Source organism: Typopeltis vanoorti, chromosome 12, assembly GCF_054136105.1.
Source record: "Typopeltis vanoorti isolate ZY-2024b chromosome 12, IOZ_Tvanoo_1.0, whole genome shotgun sequence".
NCBI classification, from domain to species: domain Eukaryota; kingdom Metazoa; phylum Arthropoda; class Arachnida; order Uropygi; family Thelyphonidae; genus Typopeltis; species Typopeltis vanoorti.
In genome coordinates this window covers 109,440,172-109,463,692 of record NC_143560.1, presented here as the reverse complement: position 1 = coordinate 109,463,692, position 23,521 = coordinate 109,440,172, and the positions used below count along the sequence as shown (strand labels likewise).

At 36.9% G+C, this 23,521-nt stretch overlaps 1 protein-coding gene across 3 annotated transcripts in view; it reads left to right on the top strand.

Moving 5' to 3' along the window:
- LOC150101132 (D-aspartate oxidase-like) overlaps positions 1-23,521 on the top strand; it is a 122,685-nt gene that overhangs the window by 86,581 nt on the left and 12,583 nt on the right. For all 3 annotated transcript variants that reach the window (XM_090402238.1, XM_090402239.1, XM_090402237.1), the window contains exon 10: positions 16,501-16,602. In XM_090402238.1, coding sequence (XP_090258364.1) covers positions 16,501-16,602 — 102 coding nt within the window. The remainder of the gene's footprint in view (positions 1-16,500; positions 16,603-23,521) is intronic.

Here is a 23,521-nt window from a genome sequence, read left to right as displayed (position 1 = left end):
GCAGATATGTCTAATGTTATGCATTAAGGGAAGGGCCACTACCCAGACTAGTTTCGACCTTTATTGAGGTCTCTTCAGTGGGAGCCAGGCCCAAGTGGAGATACCAGCCAGAAGCATTAGCAGGTCATCTCTACCTATAGGAGTTGCCAATTGGTATGCCACCTTTTTAATATCTTTCTCTAAATCCAGAGTAATTTACTAAAAAGGTGGCACACCAATTGGCAACTCCTATAGGTAGAGATGACCTGCTAATGCTTCTGGCTGGTATCTCCACTTGGGCCTGGCTCCCACTGAAGAGACCTCAATAAAGGTCGAAACTAGTCTGGGTAGTGGCCCTTCCCTTAATGCATAACATTAGACATATCCACAAGGAGATGTGTTTTGCATTATGAGGAATACTGAGATAGGATTGTTGGTAGCTTGCTCCACCTTTGCAAGGAGTCGTCCTGGTGTTGTACCACCTTACCCCGGTCCTGAAGATACTTTCAGGCGCAAACTTTGTTTGCTCACACTTGGATAAAGGATTAAACTAAATTTATTATATGTGTGCAGAGATGGTTAACAGAAAATATCAGGACTATACAACATTGATTATCAGGAGAGACTAGGGCATGCAGACTGCACAGTTTGGTGTATAAAAGGCAAAGGAGTTATATGAACAAGACATTTAAGATGTTAAAGAGTTATTATCATATTAAACTGAGGAATTTTTTCATATGATAAAATGAGGGAAAGAAGCAAGGACAAGGGAATATTCCTGGAAGTTGCAAAAGAAGGTGGTGAGTAAAAGGGTAAGCAGTAGGTTTTTTTTGTGTGGAGAGTGGTAGGAGAATGGAATGCATTGCTTGAGAGGGTGGTGAACATGCAGACTGTGGTTAAGGAGTGGTATGATAGACTTTGTATTGACTAGTGTTGACTTCCCACGATCAGTCTTGGGACTCCATGGAGACCAGAAAAACAATAATAATAATAATAATCACTCTCGTCGATCATGTTTCACTTATTTCAGGTATTTTGGGGCAAAGAAACTCAGTTAACTTTACATCATATCCCTTATTTCTGAGACTCCTGGCATTCATAAATAAGCATAGCAATGCAATTCATTTATTGGTCTATAACCTCTTATCCATGCCACCTCTCACCTGTTACTTCTCTACACCACTTCATCCTTGTCTGCTTACCCTTATCTTTTGTCCCATATATTTCCCCTCATCAACTATTCCCCTATATATTCCAGTCCATTCCATTCTTATGCTGACCATCTGTATACATGCATTCATTACTGCTTTCAGAATCCACTCTTATATTATTATTATTATTATTACCCTATGGAGTCAAAGACTCATCTGGGAAGTCCTTTTATCACACACACACACACACACACACACACACACACACACACACACACACACACACACACACACACACACACACACACACACACACACACACACAGCTCATTATACCGTGCTTTAAACACACTCAAATTCTCTGCAGACACCACACTCTCAGGCAAGGCATTCCAATCATTTACAACTCTGTATGAAAAAAAACCTGCTTCTCACTCCCCTACTCACACCCTCTTTATACAGTTTCCAGGGATTACCTCTGGTTCTCCCCTGATCTCCTACTATTTTCTGTAGAACCTCTCCAGCATTGATCATATAACAACCTCTTACTAACTTGTAGGTCTCTATCATATCTTCCCTCCTGTCCACCAGACTCTGCGAGTTGCATCTTCTCAATCTTTCCTCATACTCGATATTCCAGAGGTTAGAAACTACCTTAGTCAGCCGCCGGACCCTTTGCAACATCTCTTCATCCTTCTGAAAACCAGGTGACCAAATCTGGGCAGAGTAGTCCATGTGTGGCCTAATCAAAGCCTTATACAGTGGAACAAGAATCTCCCTACTTCTACAAGTCAGTGTCCTTCACATCATTCCCAGAGGCCTTTGAGTTGTCTTCACAATTTTGGCTATGTGTCCCCTAAATTTCAGATCTTTATCCGCTATCACCCCCAGATCTCTTATTTCCTCCACCTCTGACAGTATATCCTCACCAAGCATAAATTCTGCATCCCATCTTTGTTTTCCAAATTTTAAAACCTTACATTTTGCAACATTCAACTCGCATCCCCATTCCCATTCCCAATCACTCAATGTATTCCAGTCTTCTTGTAAGCCACAACATCTTCTCTACTCTTCATGGTTTTCCCAACTTTGCATCATCTGCAAACAACTGAATATCTCCATCCAAATCTTCACCAATATCATTAATATACAAGTTAAACATTATTATCCTGGAGAGTTATGGAGTATCAGTATTACAGCTCCTTAATTGCATATCTTTTGTTATGATAAGAATTACCAGTTAGAAATGCTCATGATTTCTAACTGCTGTTTTTAACTTTCTTATCCAAACTAAAAATTGCAAAAAATTCTATTAAAAAGTGAACTGCTTCACTTTTTTATTTTTTTTTAATAGAGAAGAAGTTTTCCAATGTCATGGCAATGCAAGACGTGACAATTCCAAAACTTGTATAAAATATTTATAAAAATAAAAGTAGGAAACTTGTATTATGTTGATGAAAAATATACTTTGATGAAGATACTTTCAAGCACAAACTTTGTTTGCTCACACTTGGATAAAGGATTAAACTAAATTTATTATAGTCTAACCAAGTGAAAAATAAACTTTCAACATCTTTCTCTAAATCTAAAACGATGTGCCACCTTTAATAAAAAGGTGGCACATCGTTTGGCAACTCCTATAGGTAGAGATGACCTTGCTAATGCTCCTGCATGGTATCTCCACTTGGGCCTGGCTCCCACTGAAGAGATCTCAATAAAGGTCGAAACTAGTCTGGGTAGTGACCCTTCCCTTAATGCATAACATTATATATATCTGCAAGGAGATGTGTTTTGCATTATGGGAGATACTGAGATAGGAGTGATGTTAGCTTGCTCCACCTTTGCAGCGAGTTTCCCGGTGTTGTACTACCTTACCCCAGTCTTGAAGATACTTTCAGGTGCAAACTTTGTTTTGTTCACACTCGGATAAAGGATTAAACTAAATTTATTATTTTATTATGTTGAAATACTAATTGTGCATTCTGGTTTTTTTCTCCTAAAGCCTTTGACTACAACTTCTAGTTAAAATAGCTCCATCTCTTTTTGCAACTCAGGTGTATGTCTGTTGTGATATTACATAAAGATAATGCTAACCAGGATTTTTTTTTATTGGTAGAATACAAAAAAAAAAAAAAAATCAAAATGGTATACCACTGCATACTTATCAATCAGTTTATCAGTTATTTGTAGCTCTTTATAGTTAAATTATGTTGTTGTTTCCCCTCAGTGTTCTCAAATGTACAGTATTACGTGTATGGAACGAAGCAAAACTCACAGTTTCGCTACCGTTTGAACTGATTCTTTATATACTAATGTATATGCTACTTCTGGAACATATTTTTATTAATGTATAAGGATATATGTAAATGAACTTGATGCATGAAGTAACCACATGACTGTTAGTGATGTTAGCTATTGAATTTGCTCATATATTTAGGGGAATTAACTGCCTGATCATTGTTTAACTAAAGAATGAAACTAGTCTTGGTAATAACTCTGTTAATTATGCTATAATAAAATCAGCTGCACTTAGTTCACAAAAAAACATAGTCATGAAATAACTTCATGTGCAAACTTTGTATCCTACTCTCACACCTCCATACAGTCAGAAGACTCATTATGAGAGCTTATATACTTAAATATAACATAGATGAAAACAAGAATATATCTTGTAAACTGTGATGTATTCCTGAAAGTATATTCCTGTGATATATTTCCCCTTCTCTCTATTTCAGGCACTAATTTTACAGGGTAAACTGTCCTTACTACTGTACCAATTAGGATGAAAGCAGGTGAGTTTGTGTAATGTAGTTGGTGGGTTAAGTGGTGGAGATGGAGAGTTGTGGAGTGGGTGCTCTCCCTTGATGAGTGCTTGGACTTCTTGAAGGTGTCATGTAATAATAATATGGAAGAAATTTTTTGTAGAATGGGTGAAGAAGGTAGAACAAGGGAACATGCCTGCCTGGAAGTTGTACAAGGAGGGTGTGAGCAGGGGCATAAGAAGTGGTTACTTTGCATAGAAAGTGGTTGGTGTGTAGAATGCATTGCCTGACATTGTGGTGAATGCAGATACATTGAATGAGTTTAAAGCACAGTTTGATGAGCTTTGTATGTGTAACAGTGTTTGCCCCCTACAATATAACCAAAAAAAATTGTTTGTTATATCGCGAAAAAATTTAGTTATAATGCTAAATTGTTTTTGTTATAACTAAAGCAGACAAAGGGACTGCAATTGTGGCGATGAATTTAGCTGAATATCAAAGGAAAATGCACATACTTTTACAAGACCAGTCAAGATACCAAATTATAGATCGGGATCCCACTAACTCTCAAAAGAATAAAGTTTGCAAATTATTGAAAAAAAGTAATAACTTCCTGGCCAAAAGAAACAGTTAACAAACTCAAACCTTTTCGTGTTAAAACACCCAGAATATATGCAGCACCTAAAATTCACAAACAAGGTACATCCATATGCCCTATTGTGAATAATATAAACAGTCATACTAACTTGCTAAACATTTAACTAAATTACTAGCCACCCTCATAAATAACTCTCCCTCTTTTGTTAAAAATTCTGTTCACCTAAAAAAGTATTTTAGAAAATCATATCCTAAAAAGTTCAGATGTAATGATTAGTTTTGTCAAGTGATATCAAAATGTCTTACAGTTTGATATCACTTTACAAATGTACCGTTAATTGAAACCCTTGATTTCCTAAAGTCACATTTTCTCCCAGATATATTTGAACTATTTAAGTTTACAGTACATGCAGATTATTTTACATGAAATGGGAAGATATACAAATAACTAGATAGGACAACAATGGGCTTCCTTTTACCCAATTTCTACATAGAACACTTGGAAAAGCTAGCTATGAATACAGCCACTCTCAAACCAGTGGTTTGGCTACTCTATGTTGATGTTGGAAGTTTTTTCCCACTTGGTTAGACTATAATAAATTTAGTTTAATCCTTTATCCAAGTGTAAGCAAACAAAGTTTGCAACTCGTGGTAAAGGTGGACCAAGCTCTCATCACTCCCTGTCTTAGTATCTCTCATAATGCAAAGCACATCTCCTTGCAGACATGTATAATGCTATGCATTAAGGGAAGAGCCACTATCCAGACTGGGTTCGACCTTTATTGAGGTTTCGCCAGTGGGAGACAGACCCAGAGGTGGTGATACCAAGGTGGAAGCAATAGAGAAGTCATATTTACCTATGTGAGTTACCAAAAGGTGTCTCACCTTATTATTAAATTACTCTGGATTTAGAGAAAGATGTTGGAATTTTTTTCCACTTGGTTAGACTATAATAAATTTAGTTTAATCCATTATCCAAGTGTAAGCAAACAAAGTTTGTGCCTGAAGTTTCTTCAGGACTGAGGCACTTAATGCATAGCATTATACATGTCCTCAAGGAGATGTGCTTTGCATTATGGGAGATGCTAAGACAAGGAATGATGAGAGCTTGGTCCACCTTTACCACGAGTTGCCTCAGTCCTGAAGATACTTCAGGCGCAAGCTTTGTTTGCTTACATTTGGATAAAGGATTAAACTAAATTTATTTATACTCTATGTTGATGATGTGTTTGCTATTTGGCCACATGGTTTAGATACACTGGAGATATTTTTACTTACTTACTTACTATCGTCTTCCATCAGGGACGGGTTGAGTCTTCCGTGTTTCCACATTGAACTCCAGGAATCTCAGTTTCTTGCATGGCTAGTGAGCTGCCTGTAGGTTTGTAATCTGGAGTTAATCTTTATTGATGTTATCCATTTAGTTCTTGGTCTTCCTTTATTTTTTTTTTCTTCTAATCTTGCATACAGACGAGGTTGGGTAGTCTTTTTGGTGGCATTCTCTTGACATGTCCATGCCATTGAAGTTGTCTTCTTTTGATTTTTTCTGTTAATGAGTCTGTATAGTTTAGATCTTGCCTTACAGTTTCGTTTTTTTTTTTTTTTCTGAGACATTTCATCTCGAAAGCCTACAGTTTTTACATCTCTGTCTTCTTGAGTATCCAAGTTTCTGAAGCATATAGCACAGTAGATATTATTATTATTACCCAACATCCCATGGGATCTTGGGTAATAATAATAATAACAAAGACTCATCTAGGAGGTCCTTTTATCATACACACAGCTCATACTACACTTTAAACACACTCAAATTCTCTGCAGACACCACACTCTCAGGCAAGGCATTCCAATCATTCACAAATCTGCATGCAAAAAAACCTACTTCTCCCTCCCCCTGCTCACACTCTCTTTATACAGTTTCCAGGGATGACCTGGTTTTCCCCTGATCTCCCACTGTTTTCTGTAGAATCTCTCCAACATTATCCTATAAAAACCCCTAACTAACTTGTAGGTCTCTATCATATCTACCCTCTTCCTCCTATCCACTAGACTCTGTAAATTGCATCTTCTCAATCTTTCCTCATATTCAACATTCCAGAGGTCAGAAACTACCTTAGTCAGTCACCTCTGGACCCTTTCCAATGTCTCTTCGTCCATTTGAAAACCAGGTGACCAAATCTGAGCACAGTAGTCTATGTGTGGCCTAATCAAAGCCTTATACAATGGAACAAGAATCTCCCTCCTTCTACAAGTCAGTGTGTTCTGCATCATTCCCAGAAGTCTTTGTATTGTCTTCACAGTTTGGCAATGTGTCCCCTATATTTCAGATCCTTATCCACTATCACCCAAAGTTCTCTTATTTCTTCCACCTCCGACAATATATCCCCACCAAGCATAAATTCTGCATCCCATCTTTGCCTTCCAAATTTTAAAACCTTACATTTTGCAACACTGAACTCGCATCCCCATTTCAATGCCCAATCAATCAATTTATTCATCTTCTTGTAGGGCCACAAATTTTTCTCTACTCTTCATATTTCTTCCCAACTTTACTTCATCTGTAAACAACTGAATATCTCCATCCAAATCTTCGCCAATATCATTAATGTACAAGTTAAACAGTAATGGCCCTAAAACAAACCCCTGAGGCACACTACTAGTGACCTTCCTTTTCCGGGATATTGCTCCTCCATACACAACTTGCAGATACCTATCAGATATCCAGTCTCTGATCCAGTGCACTAATCTAATATTCAACCCCATCTGCCTCTAGTTTGACTATCAACTTATCATGCGGTCATCTATCAAAAGCCTTTGCAAAATCTAAGTATATTACTGTGTATCCCTCTCCTCTGTCCAAGGAAGCAGTCACCTTATTGTAATAAGTAATTGGATTACTAAAACATTACCTACTTTTAGCAAATCCATGCTGTCCATTAAAGACAATACCATTATTGTCAACCCAATTCTGGATCGTAGTTCTCATAAGCTTCTCCAACAACTTAACCACTACACCTGACATGCAGATAGGCCTATAATTTGATGTTTGAGTTCTCTCACCTCCGTTATGAAACGGCACAATCTTGCCTTCCTTCCACTCCTTAGAAACTTGACCCAGTGCAAGACTCATATTGAAAAAATATGTCAATGCAGATATCAACTCCCTCGCACATTGCATTATATAATTTTATTTTTAGAGGTTTGGAGATTTTACCTAGCTTATTAAATAATGACTATGCAGTTGATATTCTATGTTTAAATAGTGGCCATGGTATCTAAGTATTCTGTTATTACTGTTCCTAAATAGTTGAATTGTTTTACCTCTTCAATTGTTGATTCATTAAAGGTGAAGCTTGCTTTTTCTTCATTTTTTCCAATTACCAAGATTTTTGTTTTATCCATATTTGCATTCTTACTTGCTTATTATTGGTTATTAAGTTCACTATTTTTTCTTTTGTGTCTGCTATCATTATGATGTCATCTGCATATTTTGTGTTTTTAAGGTTATAACCATTTAGATTGATTGACACCCTTTTTCTCTTTTTCTCTTCCAAGGCTTGGTTAACCATATCCTCTAGGTAGATGTTAAAAAGGTATGGGAGAGATGTGACATCTTTGGGCTACTCCTTTATTGATATCTAATTTATACTGTTGAATTTAATTATTGCTTCTACGAGAACTATAATATTTTTCTAAGAAGTCCAGTGTATCTTCATCGATTTGTTTCTGTTTTAATATTCTTAATAAAGTTACTCTTTTTATTGAGTCGAATGCCTGCTTAAATGTATCAGTAGTAGATATTTTTGCTATGTTCCAATATAATTCTGCTAATCTTTGTATTATGAAGATCTGGTGAATGTGGAGTGATTCTTTCTGAAGCCTGTCTGTTCTTCACTAAGAATGATCTCATATGTGCGCCTTATTCTGTTCTGTAATAGTCTTGTAAACATTTTGTAAGCATGGCTGAGTAATGTGATTGGTCTGTAATTTTTACAGTTTTTCTTATCACCCTTCTTGTAAATTGGTATGATAATTCCTGTTTTCCAATCTTCTGTTATTTCTCCAGTTTTAATGATTTTGTTAAAAAGTGTGGTAAGGAATTTTAAAGTTGTTTGCTTTCGTTCTTTCCAGAGTTCTGATGGAATTTGGTTTATCCCTTTTGCAGATTTCATTTGCTTTAGAGATTCTTCACTTCAAATGAAAGGATCATTAAGGCATCGTGTCTCGAGTTAGTGTGCGGCCTTGTTATTACGTAGTTATTGCTTTCATTCTTAAAGGTTTTTTCTTGGTAGTGTTTCATCCATTTGCTTTTATTACATTTGGATTCCCTATTTCTTCATCCTGATGGTTGATCATTGCTGGAGGTATTAATGAAAAGTTTTTTTGAAATTTCTTTAATTTTATTGCATAATATTTTTGGGTTATGGTGTTTATATGCCTCATTGCATTTTTCTGCTTTTTTTTTGTTTGTTTGTTTGTTTAGCTCAGTTTTCTTTAGCCTGTCTGCAGAGTTTATCAATTTTGTTTTTGAGTTTTTGTATTCCTTCTTGTTTTTTTCTGAGGTATGTCTGTTTATTTTTAGTTTCCTTTTTTCTTCACATTTTTTTCAAATTTCAGATGTTATCCATTTATTATTGAGTCACTTATAAATTCCTAAAGTTTTCCTTGCTGAGTTAATTAATATTTCTTTTCCTGTTTTCCAAAGGTTTTCAGTTTCATCTGTTTGTGTCCTATTTATTTCTTCAATTTTCCTAATGTAGTCTAATCTTATTTGATTATTTTTTTAACTTTTCTGTGTAGAGTTTATCAATCCTATTTCTTTTATAGTTGACTTTGAATTTTATCCACATTGCTGAATAGAGGAGTTCATGGTCTGTGTCCAGCTCTAGGCTTTTGAGTGTGCTCACGTTTTTGATTGAGGTTTTCCATTTATTTCTAATTAGCATATAACCTATACAATTTCATATTTCTCTATCTGGCGAGATTCAAGTATATTTAAAACTAGGTTTATGGTAAAACATTGTATTTGAGATGGTAAGGTCGTTTTCTTTGCAGAAATTGAGCATAGTTTCTCCCCTTTCATTTTAGTTTCCAATTTCAAATTTCCCTATTACATCTTTTGCCTCGTCTCTGAAAGTTCCGATCTTCGCATTGAAATCTCTAGTTATGAATAAGATGAATAGTTCGATGTCTTCTTCATTATGACTTGCACACAGTGCGTAAATCTGAATAACCTTTATTTGTAGTTCTTTATCTTTGGCCTTTAGTCTAATTCCTATTATTTTGGATGAGATAGGCATGATATCTCTTATACTTGCAGTAAGATTTTGTTTTATTAGAATTAGTATTATATTATTAGTATTATTATTCAGGCCTCCATGGAGTCAAAAGACTCATCGTGGGAGGTCCTTTCTAAGAAACACAAGTCTATCAAGACTCATCAAGGGAGGTCCCTCCTAGGAAACACAAAGTCTGTCATACCACTCCTTAAATGCATTGACCATTCTCACTCTCACCACTTCATCAGGCAATGCATTCCATAGTTCAACCACCTCCCATGCAAAGAAACCACTCCTCACCCTCTTTCTCACAGTTTCCTTTCATAACTTCAAGGGATGGCCCCTTGTCACGACTCCTTCCCGCTCTTCAACCAAGCAAAAGAACTCCCCAGTGTCAACCCTGTAACCACCTCTCAACAGTTTAAAAGTCTCAATCATATCACTCTCCTTCTTCTATCCACCAAACTCTGCAGTCCACACTCCCTCAGCCGATCCTCATAACTAACATTGTACAGTCCTGACACCATCTTTGTTATCTGCCTTTATACCCTTTCCACAGTCAATTTATCTCCTTCAAATTCTGGGGACCAGATCTGAGAACAATAGTCTAAGTGTGGTCTGATCAGAGTCTTATACAATGAAGATAACCATTTTATCTCTGCAGGTCAGTGTCCTTCTCATTATTGCAGTAATCCTCTGTGTTACCTTCACTACCCTTGCAGTATGTCCCCTAAATTTCAGGTTTCTATCAGTCATCAACCCCAGATCTCTTGTCTCACCTACTTCCTCCAGTTTAACTCCTCCCATAGAGTATGCAGCATCCCATCGATGTGTCCCAAACCTCAACACCTTACATTCTGCTTCATTAAACTGACACTCCCCCATTCATTTGCCCATCTATCTAGCTTATTCAAATCCTCTTGCAGGGTTACCACATCTGCACTATTACTAATAACCCTTCCCAGCTTCGCATCATCCGCAAACAACAGAATATCCCCTTGCAATTCACTGGCAATGTCAGTGATATAAAGGTTAAACAATATAGGTCCCAGTACTGAGCCATGTGGAATCCCACTTGTAACCTTCTGCCTCTTTGATATTGCTCCACCATACACAACTCTCTGATACCTATCGGACAGCCAATTCTGAATCCAGTTGACCAATCTGACATCCAGACCCATGTGCTGCAACTTGAATATCAGCTTATCATGTAGCACCCTGTCAAATGCCTTTGCTAAGTCTAGGAAAATGGCAGTATATACCTTTGCCTTATCTAATGCTCATGTAACTTTATCATAAATGGCTAGCATATTGCTAAAACAAGAGCACATTCTTCACAAATCCATGTTGACTCTCACAGATAACATCACCCTCATCTGCCCAATGCTGTATATGGTCCCTCACGACTTTCTCCAAGGTCTTACTAACTACTGATGACACACAAACTTGCCTATAATTAGACACTTCCAGTCTGCTACCACCCTTATGCAATGGCACTATATTACCATCCTTCCATTCCATGGGCACCTTTCCTGCAGCCACTTTCATTGAAAAGCCAGGTCAAAGGCCCTGTCAGTTTTCCTTAGCACATTCTCTCAAAACTCGTGGTGACATACCATCCAGTCCCACAGCTTTACTAACATCCAGAGTACTCGGTATGTGAAACACACTCTCTTCCTGCACCTCTAAACCTCGAACCTACCTCATCCCTCTAGTATTCAAATTGACTCCTCTAGGATGAAATACTCCAATAAAGTGTTCATTGAACAATTCCACTGTGTCCTCTGCATCAGTCACTCTATTCCCATTTTTATCCCACAATGTCATTCTTCCACAGACATTTCTCCTCCTACTGGCCACATAGCTAAAAAATTCCCTAGGATTTTCCTTGGATCTAAGGGCCAATCTTTTCTCATATTCCAGTTTTGCCTTCCTTACCATACTAGTCACTTTCCTGGCCTGTGTCTTATATTCCTCATGCATCTTCTCTTCACCTGTCTCTTTATATCTCTTCTATAGCCTCTTTTTCGCATGCAGTTCCTGTTTAATATTGTTTGTCATCCACTTTACTCCAAGTAGTGTCCTCTTCTTCATTTGTGGAATACAGCATACCATTGCTGCTAACAAATATTCCTTCACAATTTCCCAAGCACTAATGATATCTTGGCCTTCCAATTTCTCCCTCCACGAAACTTCCGGAAGTTGACGTCTAAGACTATTATAATCACCTGCTTTATAATTCCACATGCGTTCCTGTCTCTTTGATACTCCTGCATGTCTATTCATTTTCCAATTCAAAACCATATGGTCACTCTCTCCAACTGGTGGGAGAGATGTCATCTCAGTTATTATCAACTCTTCTGTTGCTATAACAAAATCCAAAACTCTTGAACCTCTTGTTCCCTCTGTTACATATTGCCTAAGACATTTGTCTCTCAAGAATTGTAGAAATTCCATTCCCTTATTGCTACATGCATCTTCCTCACCCCAATTTATACTGCTGTAGTTAAAATCTCCCATAACAATCATTCTTCTTGCACTTGCCATGCCCAACTGTCTCATCATCTCCTGGTCCCCACTCCTTGGTCTGTAGCAACACCCCAATAAATATCCTGTCTTGCCCACCTCCACCTTACACCATATGCTTTCAAAATCATTAGTGTCACAGCCTTCCGAAGCCTCTACTCTTAGAGGACATAGGTCGTCACTTATCATTAGCAGTACTCCACCACCACGCTTTCTCTTCCTATTCTGCCAAAAAATGCTGTACCCAGCAACTTCTATTCCTGTAATAATATCCTCTTCTGTCAACCACGTCTCGGTGATTCCAGTAATCTTTGGCCAGGCTGATGCTATCAGTGCCACCAATTCCTCTCCCTTATTCTGAATACTCCTGGCATTAGTATAAAGCATAAAAATGCCATTGTTTGTATACCCAGCATTATCCCCTCTAGACTCCACTGGGCTCAGTGTTACCTGATGTCGTCCCCCTTCTCCCAAGTACCCATTCCCACAAGAGGCCACTCCTGCTACCACCCACACTGGGACACGCTGACTCGTTCAGAACAGCAAGCTCTCCAGATGCATACATCCTTCCTCGTTCAAATGCAAGCGGTCTCTCGCATACAATTCTTCTCTGCTCTCAAACACTCCAAGCATCCACATATTCCAATCCTCTCTTCTGACACATTCTCGCTATTATGACATTCAATATCACCACTCTTCTGCTCAGCTCGTCACTATCATACCTAGGCAACACACACACACTATCTTTCCCCTCTGTGTCTTCTTTTGTACAACCTGAAGCAAGAATCTCATATTTCTCTCTGCCCTGTTTACACCACCACTCAAGTCATTTGTTCCCACCATCACAATCATCTCATCCACCCTTTCACCTCTCTTAACAGCCATAGCCACACTTTCTATCGTTCCTCTTGGCAAACACTCCACATGCATCCTATCTTGAACACCACAGATCATTGAGTCCCCATACATTACACCTCTTACCACCAGTGGCGGCTGGTGAAAATTTTAAGTGGGGGTGTTGCATATAAAAAAAAAACTTATTTTTCCTAATCAGTAACGAATTTATTACTAAATAAATTTACATATTAAATCATTGCTTTATTAAAAATATTTCATTTTCACCACGAACAAACAATAATAAAAGTTTCGTATCAATAGCAATGACAAGCGCAAACGAATATCGGCGTTAGATCGCAGTGTATTTATTTCATGTAACAATAATTGAAAAAAATATAATTCTTTTCATATTTTTAGCAGTGACACGCATCATAATTCAGCCTTGTATCTATAATAAATAAATAATTATATGTTATTTTAACAAAATAAAAAAGATTTACAAAAAATAGTTCACCATGCACATGCACCAGTAATAAACGTTTCATATCTCACATAAGTAAAGCGCACAATAATAAGATACACTGCCCAGGCGGCAATGTATCTAATGACATAATGTGCAATGACAAGCGCAAACGAATATCGGCGTTAGATCGCAGTGTATTTGTTTCGTGTAACGATAATTGAAAAAATATAATTCTTTTCATATTTTCAATGGTGACACTCATCATAATTCAGCCTTGTATCTATAATAAATAAATAATTATATGTTATTTTAACAAAATAAAATAAGATTTACAAAAAATAGTTTACCATGCACATGCAACAATAATAAACGTTTCATATCTCACATAAATAAAGCACACAATAATAAGATACACTGCTCAGATGGCAGTGTATCTAATGACGTAACGTGCGATGACAAGCATAAACAAATGTCGGCATTAGATCACAGTGCATTTGTTTCATAATCTAAAGCATTAATAGAATTCCAATTATTAACTGTCAATCAATGTCGAAATATAAGCTGTAACCTTTAACATGTTGTATTGCATTTATATAATGTTGTGAGCATTGTTATTATTTATAAACACAAACAAAATTTATTTTTTTCCTTAGGGGTGCTGCAGTGTCGCAGTGCTTACATACAGGCTGCCACTGCTTACCACCCTATTCCTCGATTGCTCACATGCATCCTTCACTCTCTCTCCTGTAAACAGTTTCTCTCTGTGCTCCCCTACTAACCTAACCTGACATCACTTTATCCCTAGTCCCTGTACTCCCTTGCATTCCTCTCATTCCCTCTCTTCTGCTGTTTCCATTCTTTCCTCTTCTATCATTCCTATATCTGACACTCATTCCCTCTCTTCCACTTATCCTATTCTCACCTTTTCTATCATTCATACAACTCTCTCTCATTCCCTCTCCTCTATTATTGTTCCTATTCTTTCCTCTTCTCTCATTGCCATAACTCTCTCTCACTCCTCCTCTGATTCACCTTGCATTCGTCTCTTCCATTCACCTAATCTCATCTTTCACACTTCTCATCTCATTCCCCAGACATTCCACCTGCTCTTTCAGATCATCTGTCTCTCTCGCTCTCTCTGTAAGTCAGCCACTCTTTTTTGTCATTCATCCTCCCATTTGACTCTATCTCCTAAAACTTCATAATCATTCAACCTTTCCCCTTCTCTATTTACATTGCCCCTTCTTCCTGAATAGAATAATTTGCCCACTTTCTGAGATTCCTGTAATATCCCACTTTATGCTTTTCAGATTTTCTTGTACAATTTGGAGTTTTCCTGCTTTGTACAGAGATCTGATATTTATGGTAGCTATATACTTATCATGTTTCACTGACCACATAGAAGATTTCTTATCAACACTATGTGAGGCTCGTGTTGGCATGTTGACTACCCCATACACAGTAGTATGAGATATATTCCCAGTAGTCATGTAATTCATGGAAGTTTTTGGCATTTTAGTGTCACAGGCTTGCCATTTCTCTGCCACACTGTTTGGTCCATGGCTCCTTATTCTATATTCAGAGCAACCTTCTGGGGCTTCTCTCATCTGCCACCCAAAGGACATGCCTAGTAGGAGTCTGGTCTCCCCAGGAGGGGGGGGATTTTTAGTGCATTTAAATAGCCAACACCCTAAAATCCACTTCAAAATGGAACAGGAAGCTAATGACCATTCTGCTCTTCCTGGATACACTCATCACACTACTTCCAAATGGTTCCTTATCTTTTTCTGTTTATAGAAAACCCACACATACAGGGAGATATTTGCACAAACAGTCACACCATCATTCAGCTCAACAGTATGGTATCCTAAAAACACGAATTCACAGAGTTAGAGCTATTTGTTCCAATGACAATGCTCTCACTGCTGAACTCACTCACTTACATCACACCTTCTTAGTCAATGGCTATAATCCCCATAGGATAAAAAAGATACTAAATGCTCCCCTGAATTACCCCCCATTGCCTATCACAAAAGACTACAGCAAAACTGTTAACATTCCATACATTCAAGGCAGATCTGAAAAGATATCTAGAGTGCTTAATAAATATCAGCTATGCACCATATTTAACCTTATGTCAAATTGACAACTCTCATCTGTTCGTCCAAGGACAAACTCTCTTCTTTATCACATCCAGGAGTTTATGAAGTGCCTTGGCTTACTATGGACAGACAGGAAGAACTGCTGACATATTTGCCTTAGTGAACATTAAAAATACATCTGGTACCATCATTATGGCAAGTCAGGTCTAGCAGATCATGTCTTGGATACCCCCTTCACACAGGATCAATTGGAAGATAACAAATATGCTACACAGAAGTCATTATAAGTCAGAGTGATTGTTTTTGGAATCAACAGAAGCTTTAAAATATACCCCAAACCTTAACAAGTATGGCTGTATAAATTTACCACAAATCTGGGAGACTATTTTAAGATTTTGTTTTCTCTCTTTATTCAACGTAGGTGGTGCCTAATTAGGACCTTAGTTCCATGTGTTGTCCATTACAATTGGTGAAACTATTTAAAACAGTCTGTCAGTATGTGAAACAATTGTTTCATGTACTGACAGACTGTTTTTGTGCTCTGAAGATGCTGGATATAATACCAGCGAAATATCAGCAAATAAGTCAATAAATATTAATTATTTTCTTATTGTTCTGTGTTGTTATAATACTTGAAAATAAATTAACATTTGAGAAAAGTGTGATGTTTATTCTTTTTCAACATAGTATAATATTGCAATAAATGCCTAAAATCTATGTCAAATGCACACACTTTTATTAAAAAAGTGAACTGATTCGATCACTGTGGTTGTTTTATATATTCTCTTAAATTGTTTGATTCAGCATGCTGAAATTTTAAACAAATGGGTTGGACTTCGACCTGGCCGATCCACACCAAGAATTGAACGTGAAGTTATCGTTACTGATCCTGGGAAAAAGTTTCAGGTATGAATAGAATTTCTCCAATACAGGTGAATAAACTATTAAGGAGAAATTTTTTCATCTAGAAGAAATGTTTAATTTAAATATGTAAATACAAAACAAGTTATAAGTTCACTGCAGATTATTATTATAATATGATCTCCATGGAATCTACTGGTTCACTGTGAAAGTTCTACATGTCTGCCAAATTTTGCCTTAAATGAGTTTGACTCCCAATCACTCACTCAAGGAATAGTTTTCAGTTTTCTTCTACATGTGAAGTCAGCAAATCACCTTATCTTCTTTACTTGCTGACTCTCTGTGAAACTTGCTGAATTTATTTACTAATTCCTAAAGACATCAATTTTATTTTGATCATTTCATCATACTACCTATGCCCTGACATATCCCTATCTTCTATGCCTCAATTGTATTCTTCCATCCTATCCTCCTCTTTTAACAAGTTTAGCACACATGGCAATGTTTGGTCCTCTCCTAACTTTTTCATGTCAAAATGACTTAATATTTCATCCACCTCACCTTTTTTATATTTTATCTTTTTCCTTTTCTGGTGATGCTTTCTTTTTCAGTTTTTTTTCTCTTTTATCCATAGTCCTATCCATTCCTTCCAACATATCATTTAATACAGCAGACTCGGCTAAAAGAGGTTTCTCACTGTACTATCCTCTGTAGCTTACTATTTATTCTCTCCTCTCATTATTCATTAGAGATATTCAACCAGAATCACTCTTTCTTTGTATAGGTCATTTATAATATAAAATAAATTCTTCTAGCTGGAAATGTAAAGAATTTTTACTAGGACAAGATAGGATGAGAGAACTCTGAGAAACTAAGAGGAGAGTAAGATAGATGAGACTAAAGAAGTAGTTGTGGATGCCCAGGGAGAGAAAAGTAGTGGGAGATGAGAATAACAGTGAACTGTGGAATGAGGACAGTGGAGACTGGAAATGGTGGTGAATGTGTATGTGTGGTCAACATAAGAATATAACCTTGGAAAAATAAGATAGGTTGTGATAAAGTGGGGGAGTGAAAGCTGAGAACTTACAGGAATAGGACTGGTTTAAAAATGAGTCACTGTGTTTGTTGAATACTATAAGTATCAAAAATAAAAGGGGTGAATTTGTTTCATTTGACTGCATTAATTTGCCCAAAAATCATTGGCATAAATTAGATGAGAATAATGTATCAACTTGAAATAAAGATTGAGGGATAGGACTGCTATTATGTATTCACAAGGTATAGATATAGGGGAAGAAAAGGAGAGTTAAAAATGGAAAACAGTTGGCAGTAATTTTGAAGTAGTATAGTGTGAGGAGGTGAAGAAGACAGGATGAGATATTTCATGGGATGTTGGTATTAACCTACATGTGTTGAATGTGATGACCAAGAAATGTATAGACAGATTGGGCAAGCAATTAAGAGGAGACTGATCATTATGGATGATTCAGTTATGTAAATATATATATTTGGAATGAAGAGATAACATCTAGGATCAAGGAAAAAGAATATCATAAGTTTTTGAAGAAAAATAAGTACCCCTGTAGCACAGTTGGAAGAAAAACGGGACATTGCACCTTTCAATTGGAAAAGATCTGAGATCCGTTCTTGTAGTGAGTGACAAAAAATCTTTATGTGAGATTTTTTCATTTAAAGGTAAATTAGCCGATTTCATACAGAGATAGCAAGTTTTTACTTCTGAAAACTTGGGTTTTTCATCCCTCATACAAGCAAATGCTAGAGAACATGCAAACTTTACAAAAAAAAATACTGTTAGATGGTGTTGTGAGTAGATGATGAAAAGTGGTGTTGTGTGTAGATAGAGGATTAAGTGGTGTAGATGGCAGATTGTATAGAGTAGAGTGCCCCCACCAACACACACACACACACACACAATGAGTCCTTGGAGGCGTCACATACAGTGGCGTAGCTAGGGGGGGGTACAGAGGGGGGAAGCACTTTAAATCTTTTTGAACTTCTGCAGTTAATTCTAAAATACAGTCTTGAGAACTCAGTTCCAAACTGAGTAATACTACTGTGAATTTTCCTCCCAATTTCTGTAAGTGTTGCTAGTTGTGAGAGAAGTTTATCTAAATTAAATTTGATTAAGAATTACTTCATTACTATGAAATAGACTTTGCCAATGTCATCGACGATTTTGCTAACAGAAAGCAAGAAAGATAACATTTTAGAATGTTGAAATTAAAGTTTTACTTCAAAAATAAACATAGTGTTTTAGTTTATTTCCCTATACGTCGTTTTGACTTTTTGTAGTATTTTTTTGTGTGCATTGAGAGAGGCAGCAAAATTCAGAGACTGCCCCAGGTGGCAACAGCTCTAGCTATGCCACTGGTCACATAATAATAATAAATACCTTTTGCAGTATGTAAAGCACATGAGGATCAGAAGTCATGAAGTTGATTATGAGAGAATATTATTTTGAATGAGAATCTGTTTCCAGTTAAGATAATTATCTGGTTTGTGTTTGCGACCAGCTGTATAAGTGCTTCTGGATGGTTACGTGTTAAAATTACATGGGATAAAATTACACAAGGAAGAAATTACACAGGGAAGAAATTACACAAGGATGAAATTACATATAGATAAAAATACACTAAGAAAAAATTACACAAATTTGAATATTCACACTGAAGTGTTTTACTTTAGAGTTTTTAAATTTTTATGATGAATTTTATATTTATTTCCAGATAAGAGTTCCGTTAATTTTGTAATACTTTATAAGCCCTACCTGTTGACTTTAATTCGATTAAAATATTATTGGTATTTTGATGTCAAATTAAACACATAAACTTTCTTAATATTGCAAAAATTACTTTTATTAAAAAAATAATAAAAAACAAACACTAAGTCATATAAGCTATACAATGCAAAAAATCCAATCATATATTAGAGTCGTAATTTTGTACAACTTTGAAATACGTTGTTTTAACGAAATGTACCTACGATGTCCTGGGTTTTGACCAGTTAAATGCTGCAAATAGTTTGTATGTTGTAAAGATAATTCTTTAACAATGTTATCCAAAAATTTGTAAAAACAGTTGGATGGAAATACTGAAAGAGCAACTGAAGTCCATAGTGCCATCCTTTGATACAATTTGTAGTTCTAGCTATATAGTTGGCTGCAGGGTGTCTATGGTATTATATCAAGATGATAGACATGTAAATGAGAGTTCATTTGAGGCAGTCTGGTGTGAAATAGTGACCAATGCAACCAAATATACAGTTGGATGCTGTTATAGGCCGGAGGTACAGTGGGAGATATTGAATTCATGCATCCGCAAATTAGTGCAATGAGTGCAGGTTTAGTGATTATTATGGGGGATTTTAATTATGGTGATATCAATTGGAAGGAGGAAATATCATGTAGCAAAAAAGGAAATGGAGTTCATACATCTCCTACGAGATAATTACTTGAAACAGCACATAACTGAAGGCACACGTGGTGTGAGAGTGTTGGACCTGGTTATTGGTTCAGAGGATATATTCATAAGTAAGGTGTCCTTGTTACCTCCAATTGGTGAGAGCAATCATGTGTTATTGACTTGGGAGGTTTCAAAATCTGTGGATTTTTCTGTTAAGAAGGGGTATATACGGAACTACAGGTTAGGCAATTATAACAAGCTTCGGAGTGAGCTTGCAGCCATCCCATGGCAGAACATATTACAAGGGAAAGATGTTAGTAGTGCATGGGATAAAATCAGCAGGTATCTGAGGAAAGCAATATCAGATTGTGTCCCCATGGTTAGCAAGTCAAACAAGGCAGTTGTTAGATGGATGAGCAGCAGTATCAAGCTTGATCTGCAAAAAAAGAAAATGTTATGGAGAATGTACAAGGAGAAAGGCGATCAGTACACCCATGAGCAGTACAAGGTTCAAGCTAGGAAGCTTACCAGCATAGTAAGAAAAGCTAAATCAGATTATGAGAAGACCTTAGCCAATGAGGTCAAGGGTTATCCCAAAGAGTTCTTTTGCTATGTGGCAAGTAAAAGGAGGAATGACTTCAGAAGGATAACTTTAGTGGGTGCTGATGATATTGAGGTGACAAAATCAGATGTAATAGTCGAGTTACTGAGTGATCACTTTTCAAAAGTCTATCGCCCAAGTGAGGATATTTCTGTACCTGTAGCAATAACTAATGTGAGAACTGAAGTTAAGAAATCAGAGATATTTAATATATTGCAAAATGTAAATGCAAACACTGCTGTAGGTTTAGATGGAATATCAGCTCGTGTTGTGTGAATGTGCAAAGGAATTGTCAACCCCTCTTACATGGTTATATAACTTAAGTTTGAACTCTGATATAGTCCCTAGGAAGTTGAAGTTAGGTAAAGTGGTTCCTTTGCATAAAGGTGGCTCTAAAACTGCGGTAGTAAATTACAGACCAATCACCATCTCTAGAGTAGTGGTAAAAGTATTGGAAAAGTTGGTTAAAGACAAAATTCAATAATGGGTGGATCAGGATATGATACTCTATAGGGGCCAACATGGTTTTGTTAAAGGTCGATCCTGCCATAGCAATTTATTAGCTTTTTATAATAGAATGACATCTAAGTCGGACAAAGGAAATGGCTACACAGTGGTACATCTGGATTTTGCCAAGGCTTTTGACAGGATACCCTATGGAATACTGTTGCACAAATTGAAGCAGATGGGAATGGATACTAAATTCATGATATGGATAGGAGAGTGGCTCAGGAAGAGATACCAGAAGGTGGTGTATGGAGGAGCAGAGTCCAGGATGAGGTAGGCGACCAGTGGTGTGGCTCTGTGCTTGGGTCATTGTTGTTTAATTTGTATATAAATGATATAGGAAATGGCTTAAAGGGAGATATTCAGTTGTTTGCTGATGATGCAAAGTTGAGTAGCACAATAAAAAATCAAGCTGCTGTTGAAAGTTTGCGGGATGCTTTAAATAAGCTGGTAGAATGGGCAAAAGGTAATGGATGTCAGTTCAATGTGGAAAAGTGTAAAGTTACTTACCTGGATCGAAAGGTCACCTGGATTCCTTGGAGATGAGGAGGCTGTGCATTTTGAGATTAAAAGATTACCAGCTGTGTACTACATTGATGGAACTGTACTCCAAGAGGATGAAACTAGGGACTTAAGGGTGTTGGTAGATAGGGAGATGAAGTTCAGGGGATACATTGCTAAGGTGTACAAGATTGCACATAGGATGACTTGGTTGTTGAGGAACACACTGACATCCAGAAATAAAGAGGTTATTATTCCCCTTTATAAAGTGTTGATACTTCCTCATTTGGATTACTGTGCTCAGGTCTGGTCACCTGGATTCCTTGGAGATGAGGAGGCTGTGGAGAGGGTTCAGAGGAGAGACTAAGTTGGTGAGTAATGTAAAAAATGCTCCCTACATTGACTGATTGAGAGCTTGTGGATTGCAGAGGTTGGTTGATAGGCAGAGAAGAGGGGATATGATAGAAACATTTAAATTACTAAAAGGTTTTTGTAAGATTGATACAGTGGAAATGTTTCAGCTGTGTGATAGTGATGGAAGAACAAGAGGTCATCCCTGGAAATTAAAGAAAAGTGTGGTTAACAAGGGTGTGAGAACAAGGTTTTTTGCCTGGAGGGTGGTGAATGAGTGGAATTCATTGCCGACTTAGTTGTGAGTTCTTCGTCTGTAAATGAATTCAAGAAGAGATATGATAGATATTGTTTTGCTAGTTTGGGTCTCCCACGATGAGTCTACTGATTCCATGGAGATACCCATAATAATAATAATAATGGTTCCAAGTAGAAATATTGAATAGAGGTTGTCTATAAGTGCCGTTCCTGAGCTGTCGACCTCAAATATATGTACGTTCAAAGTAAAAGAGAACTTGCTCGATTTGTTCATTATATTCGTCTAAATTAGAGAACAGATCAGCAACTTCTAAAAACTTCTTCTTCTGGTAAAAGTGCAAGTGATTGTAACATTTTAATGTGTACTGCAAATGACTGATTGGATTCATATAGAGATTTTAGTCCACATTTATTTACTTTGCGTTTAATAGATTGTGATAAGTGGAAAAAGCAGCCACCAATTTCGATGTTTTCAAACACGGTACGGAAAGCATTCATTGGTGCTGTTTCAAAATCGGTCAAAATTTTTCGTAGTCGAGCTTGAGGAATTTTCTCCAGTAATATGTTCAGCATCTTCACATATATTTCTTCCTTTTTCTCTGGTAGAAGAGCCAGTAGACAAAGAAAAGCGACGCCTGAATCATATTGGACATGGATACTGTATAACTGATAACATATTTCTGGAACCACTTTAAATGTACCATCTGCTAGCCAAAAATCGTTAGCTACAAGTTGATCTAGAAGAGTTATCTGGATTTGATGGTACGTTTCCGATTGTTTTAGCTTGGGATCTATTTAATCGTCTTGTCATGGAGCTCTTCTTCGTTAGCACATTTTTAATCCGTCTGATACAGTCACTAAACTGTTAGCTATAATTGCACGAGCTGTTGCTCCTGGATTCGACATTTTTCTTTTCATTTGATTTGCAAGTTGATGGGCTTCGGATTCAAAAGGCCTATTAACATGACAGTGTTCTGAAGACTCACGGATAATCTTGTTGTCTCTGGTATGGAGCAGCGATCGACAATGTAAAGTTCTGAACTTTGCACAACACCAATGAATAGTTCTGATAGCAGTTTCACTGTGATGAACAAACTCAAATCCTTTGTAAATTATAATTTGACCACCTTTATTACTAATGCCACACTCAAAATCAGCCATGGGTAAATTAAAAATTAATCACAAAATTTATTACGTCGTACATTATACACTAGTTGTATTACGAGTCACTAAACTAGAACTGAAGAATGTAAGACAAAAATTTACTTATATACCTTCACCCAAACAATTCTTTGAAATTCTTGAACAGTTCATGGTGATTAAC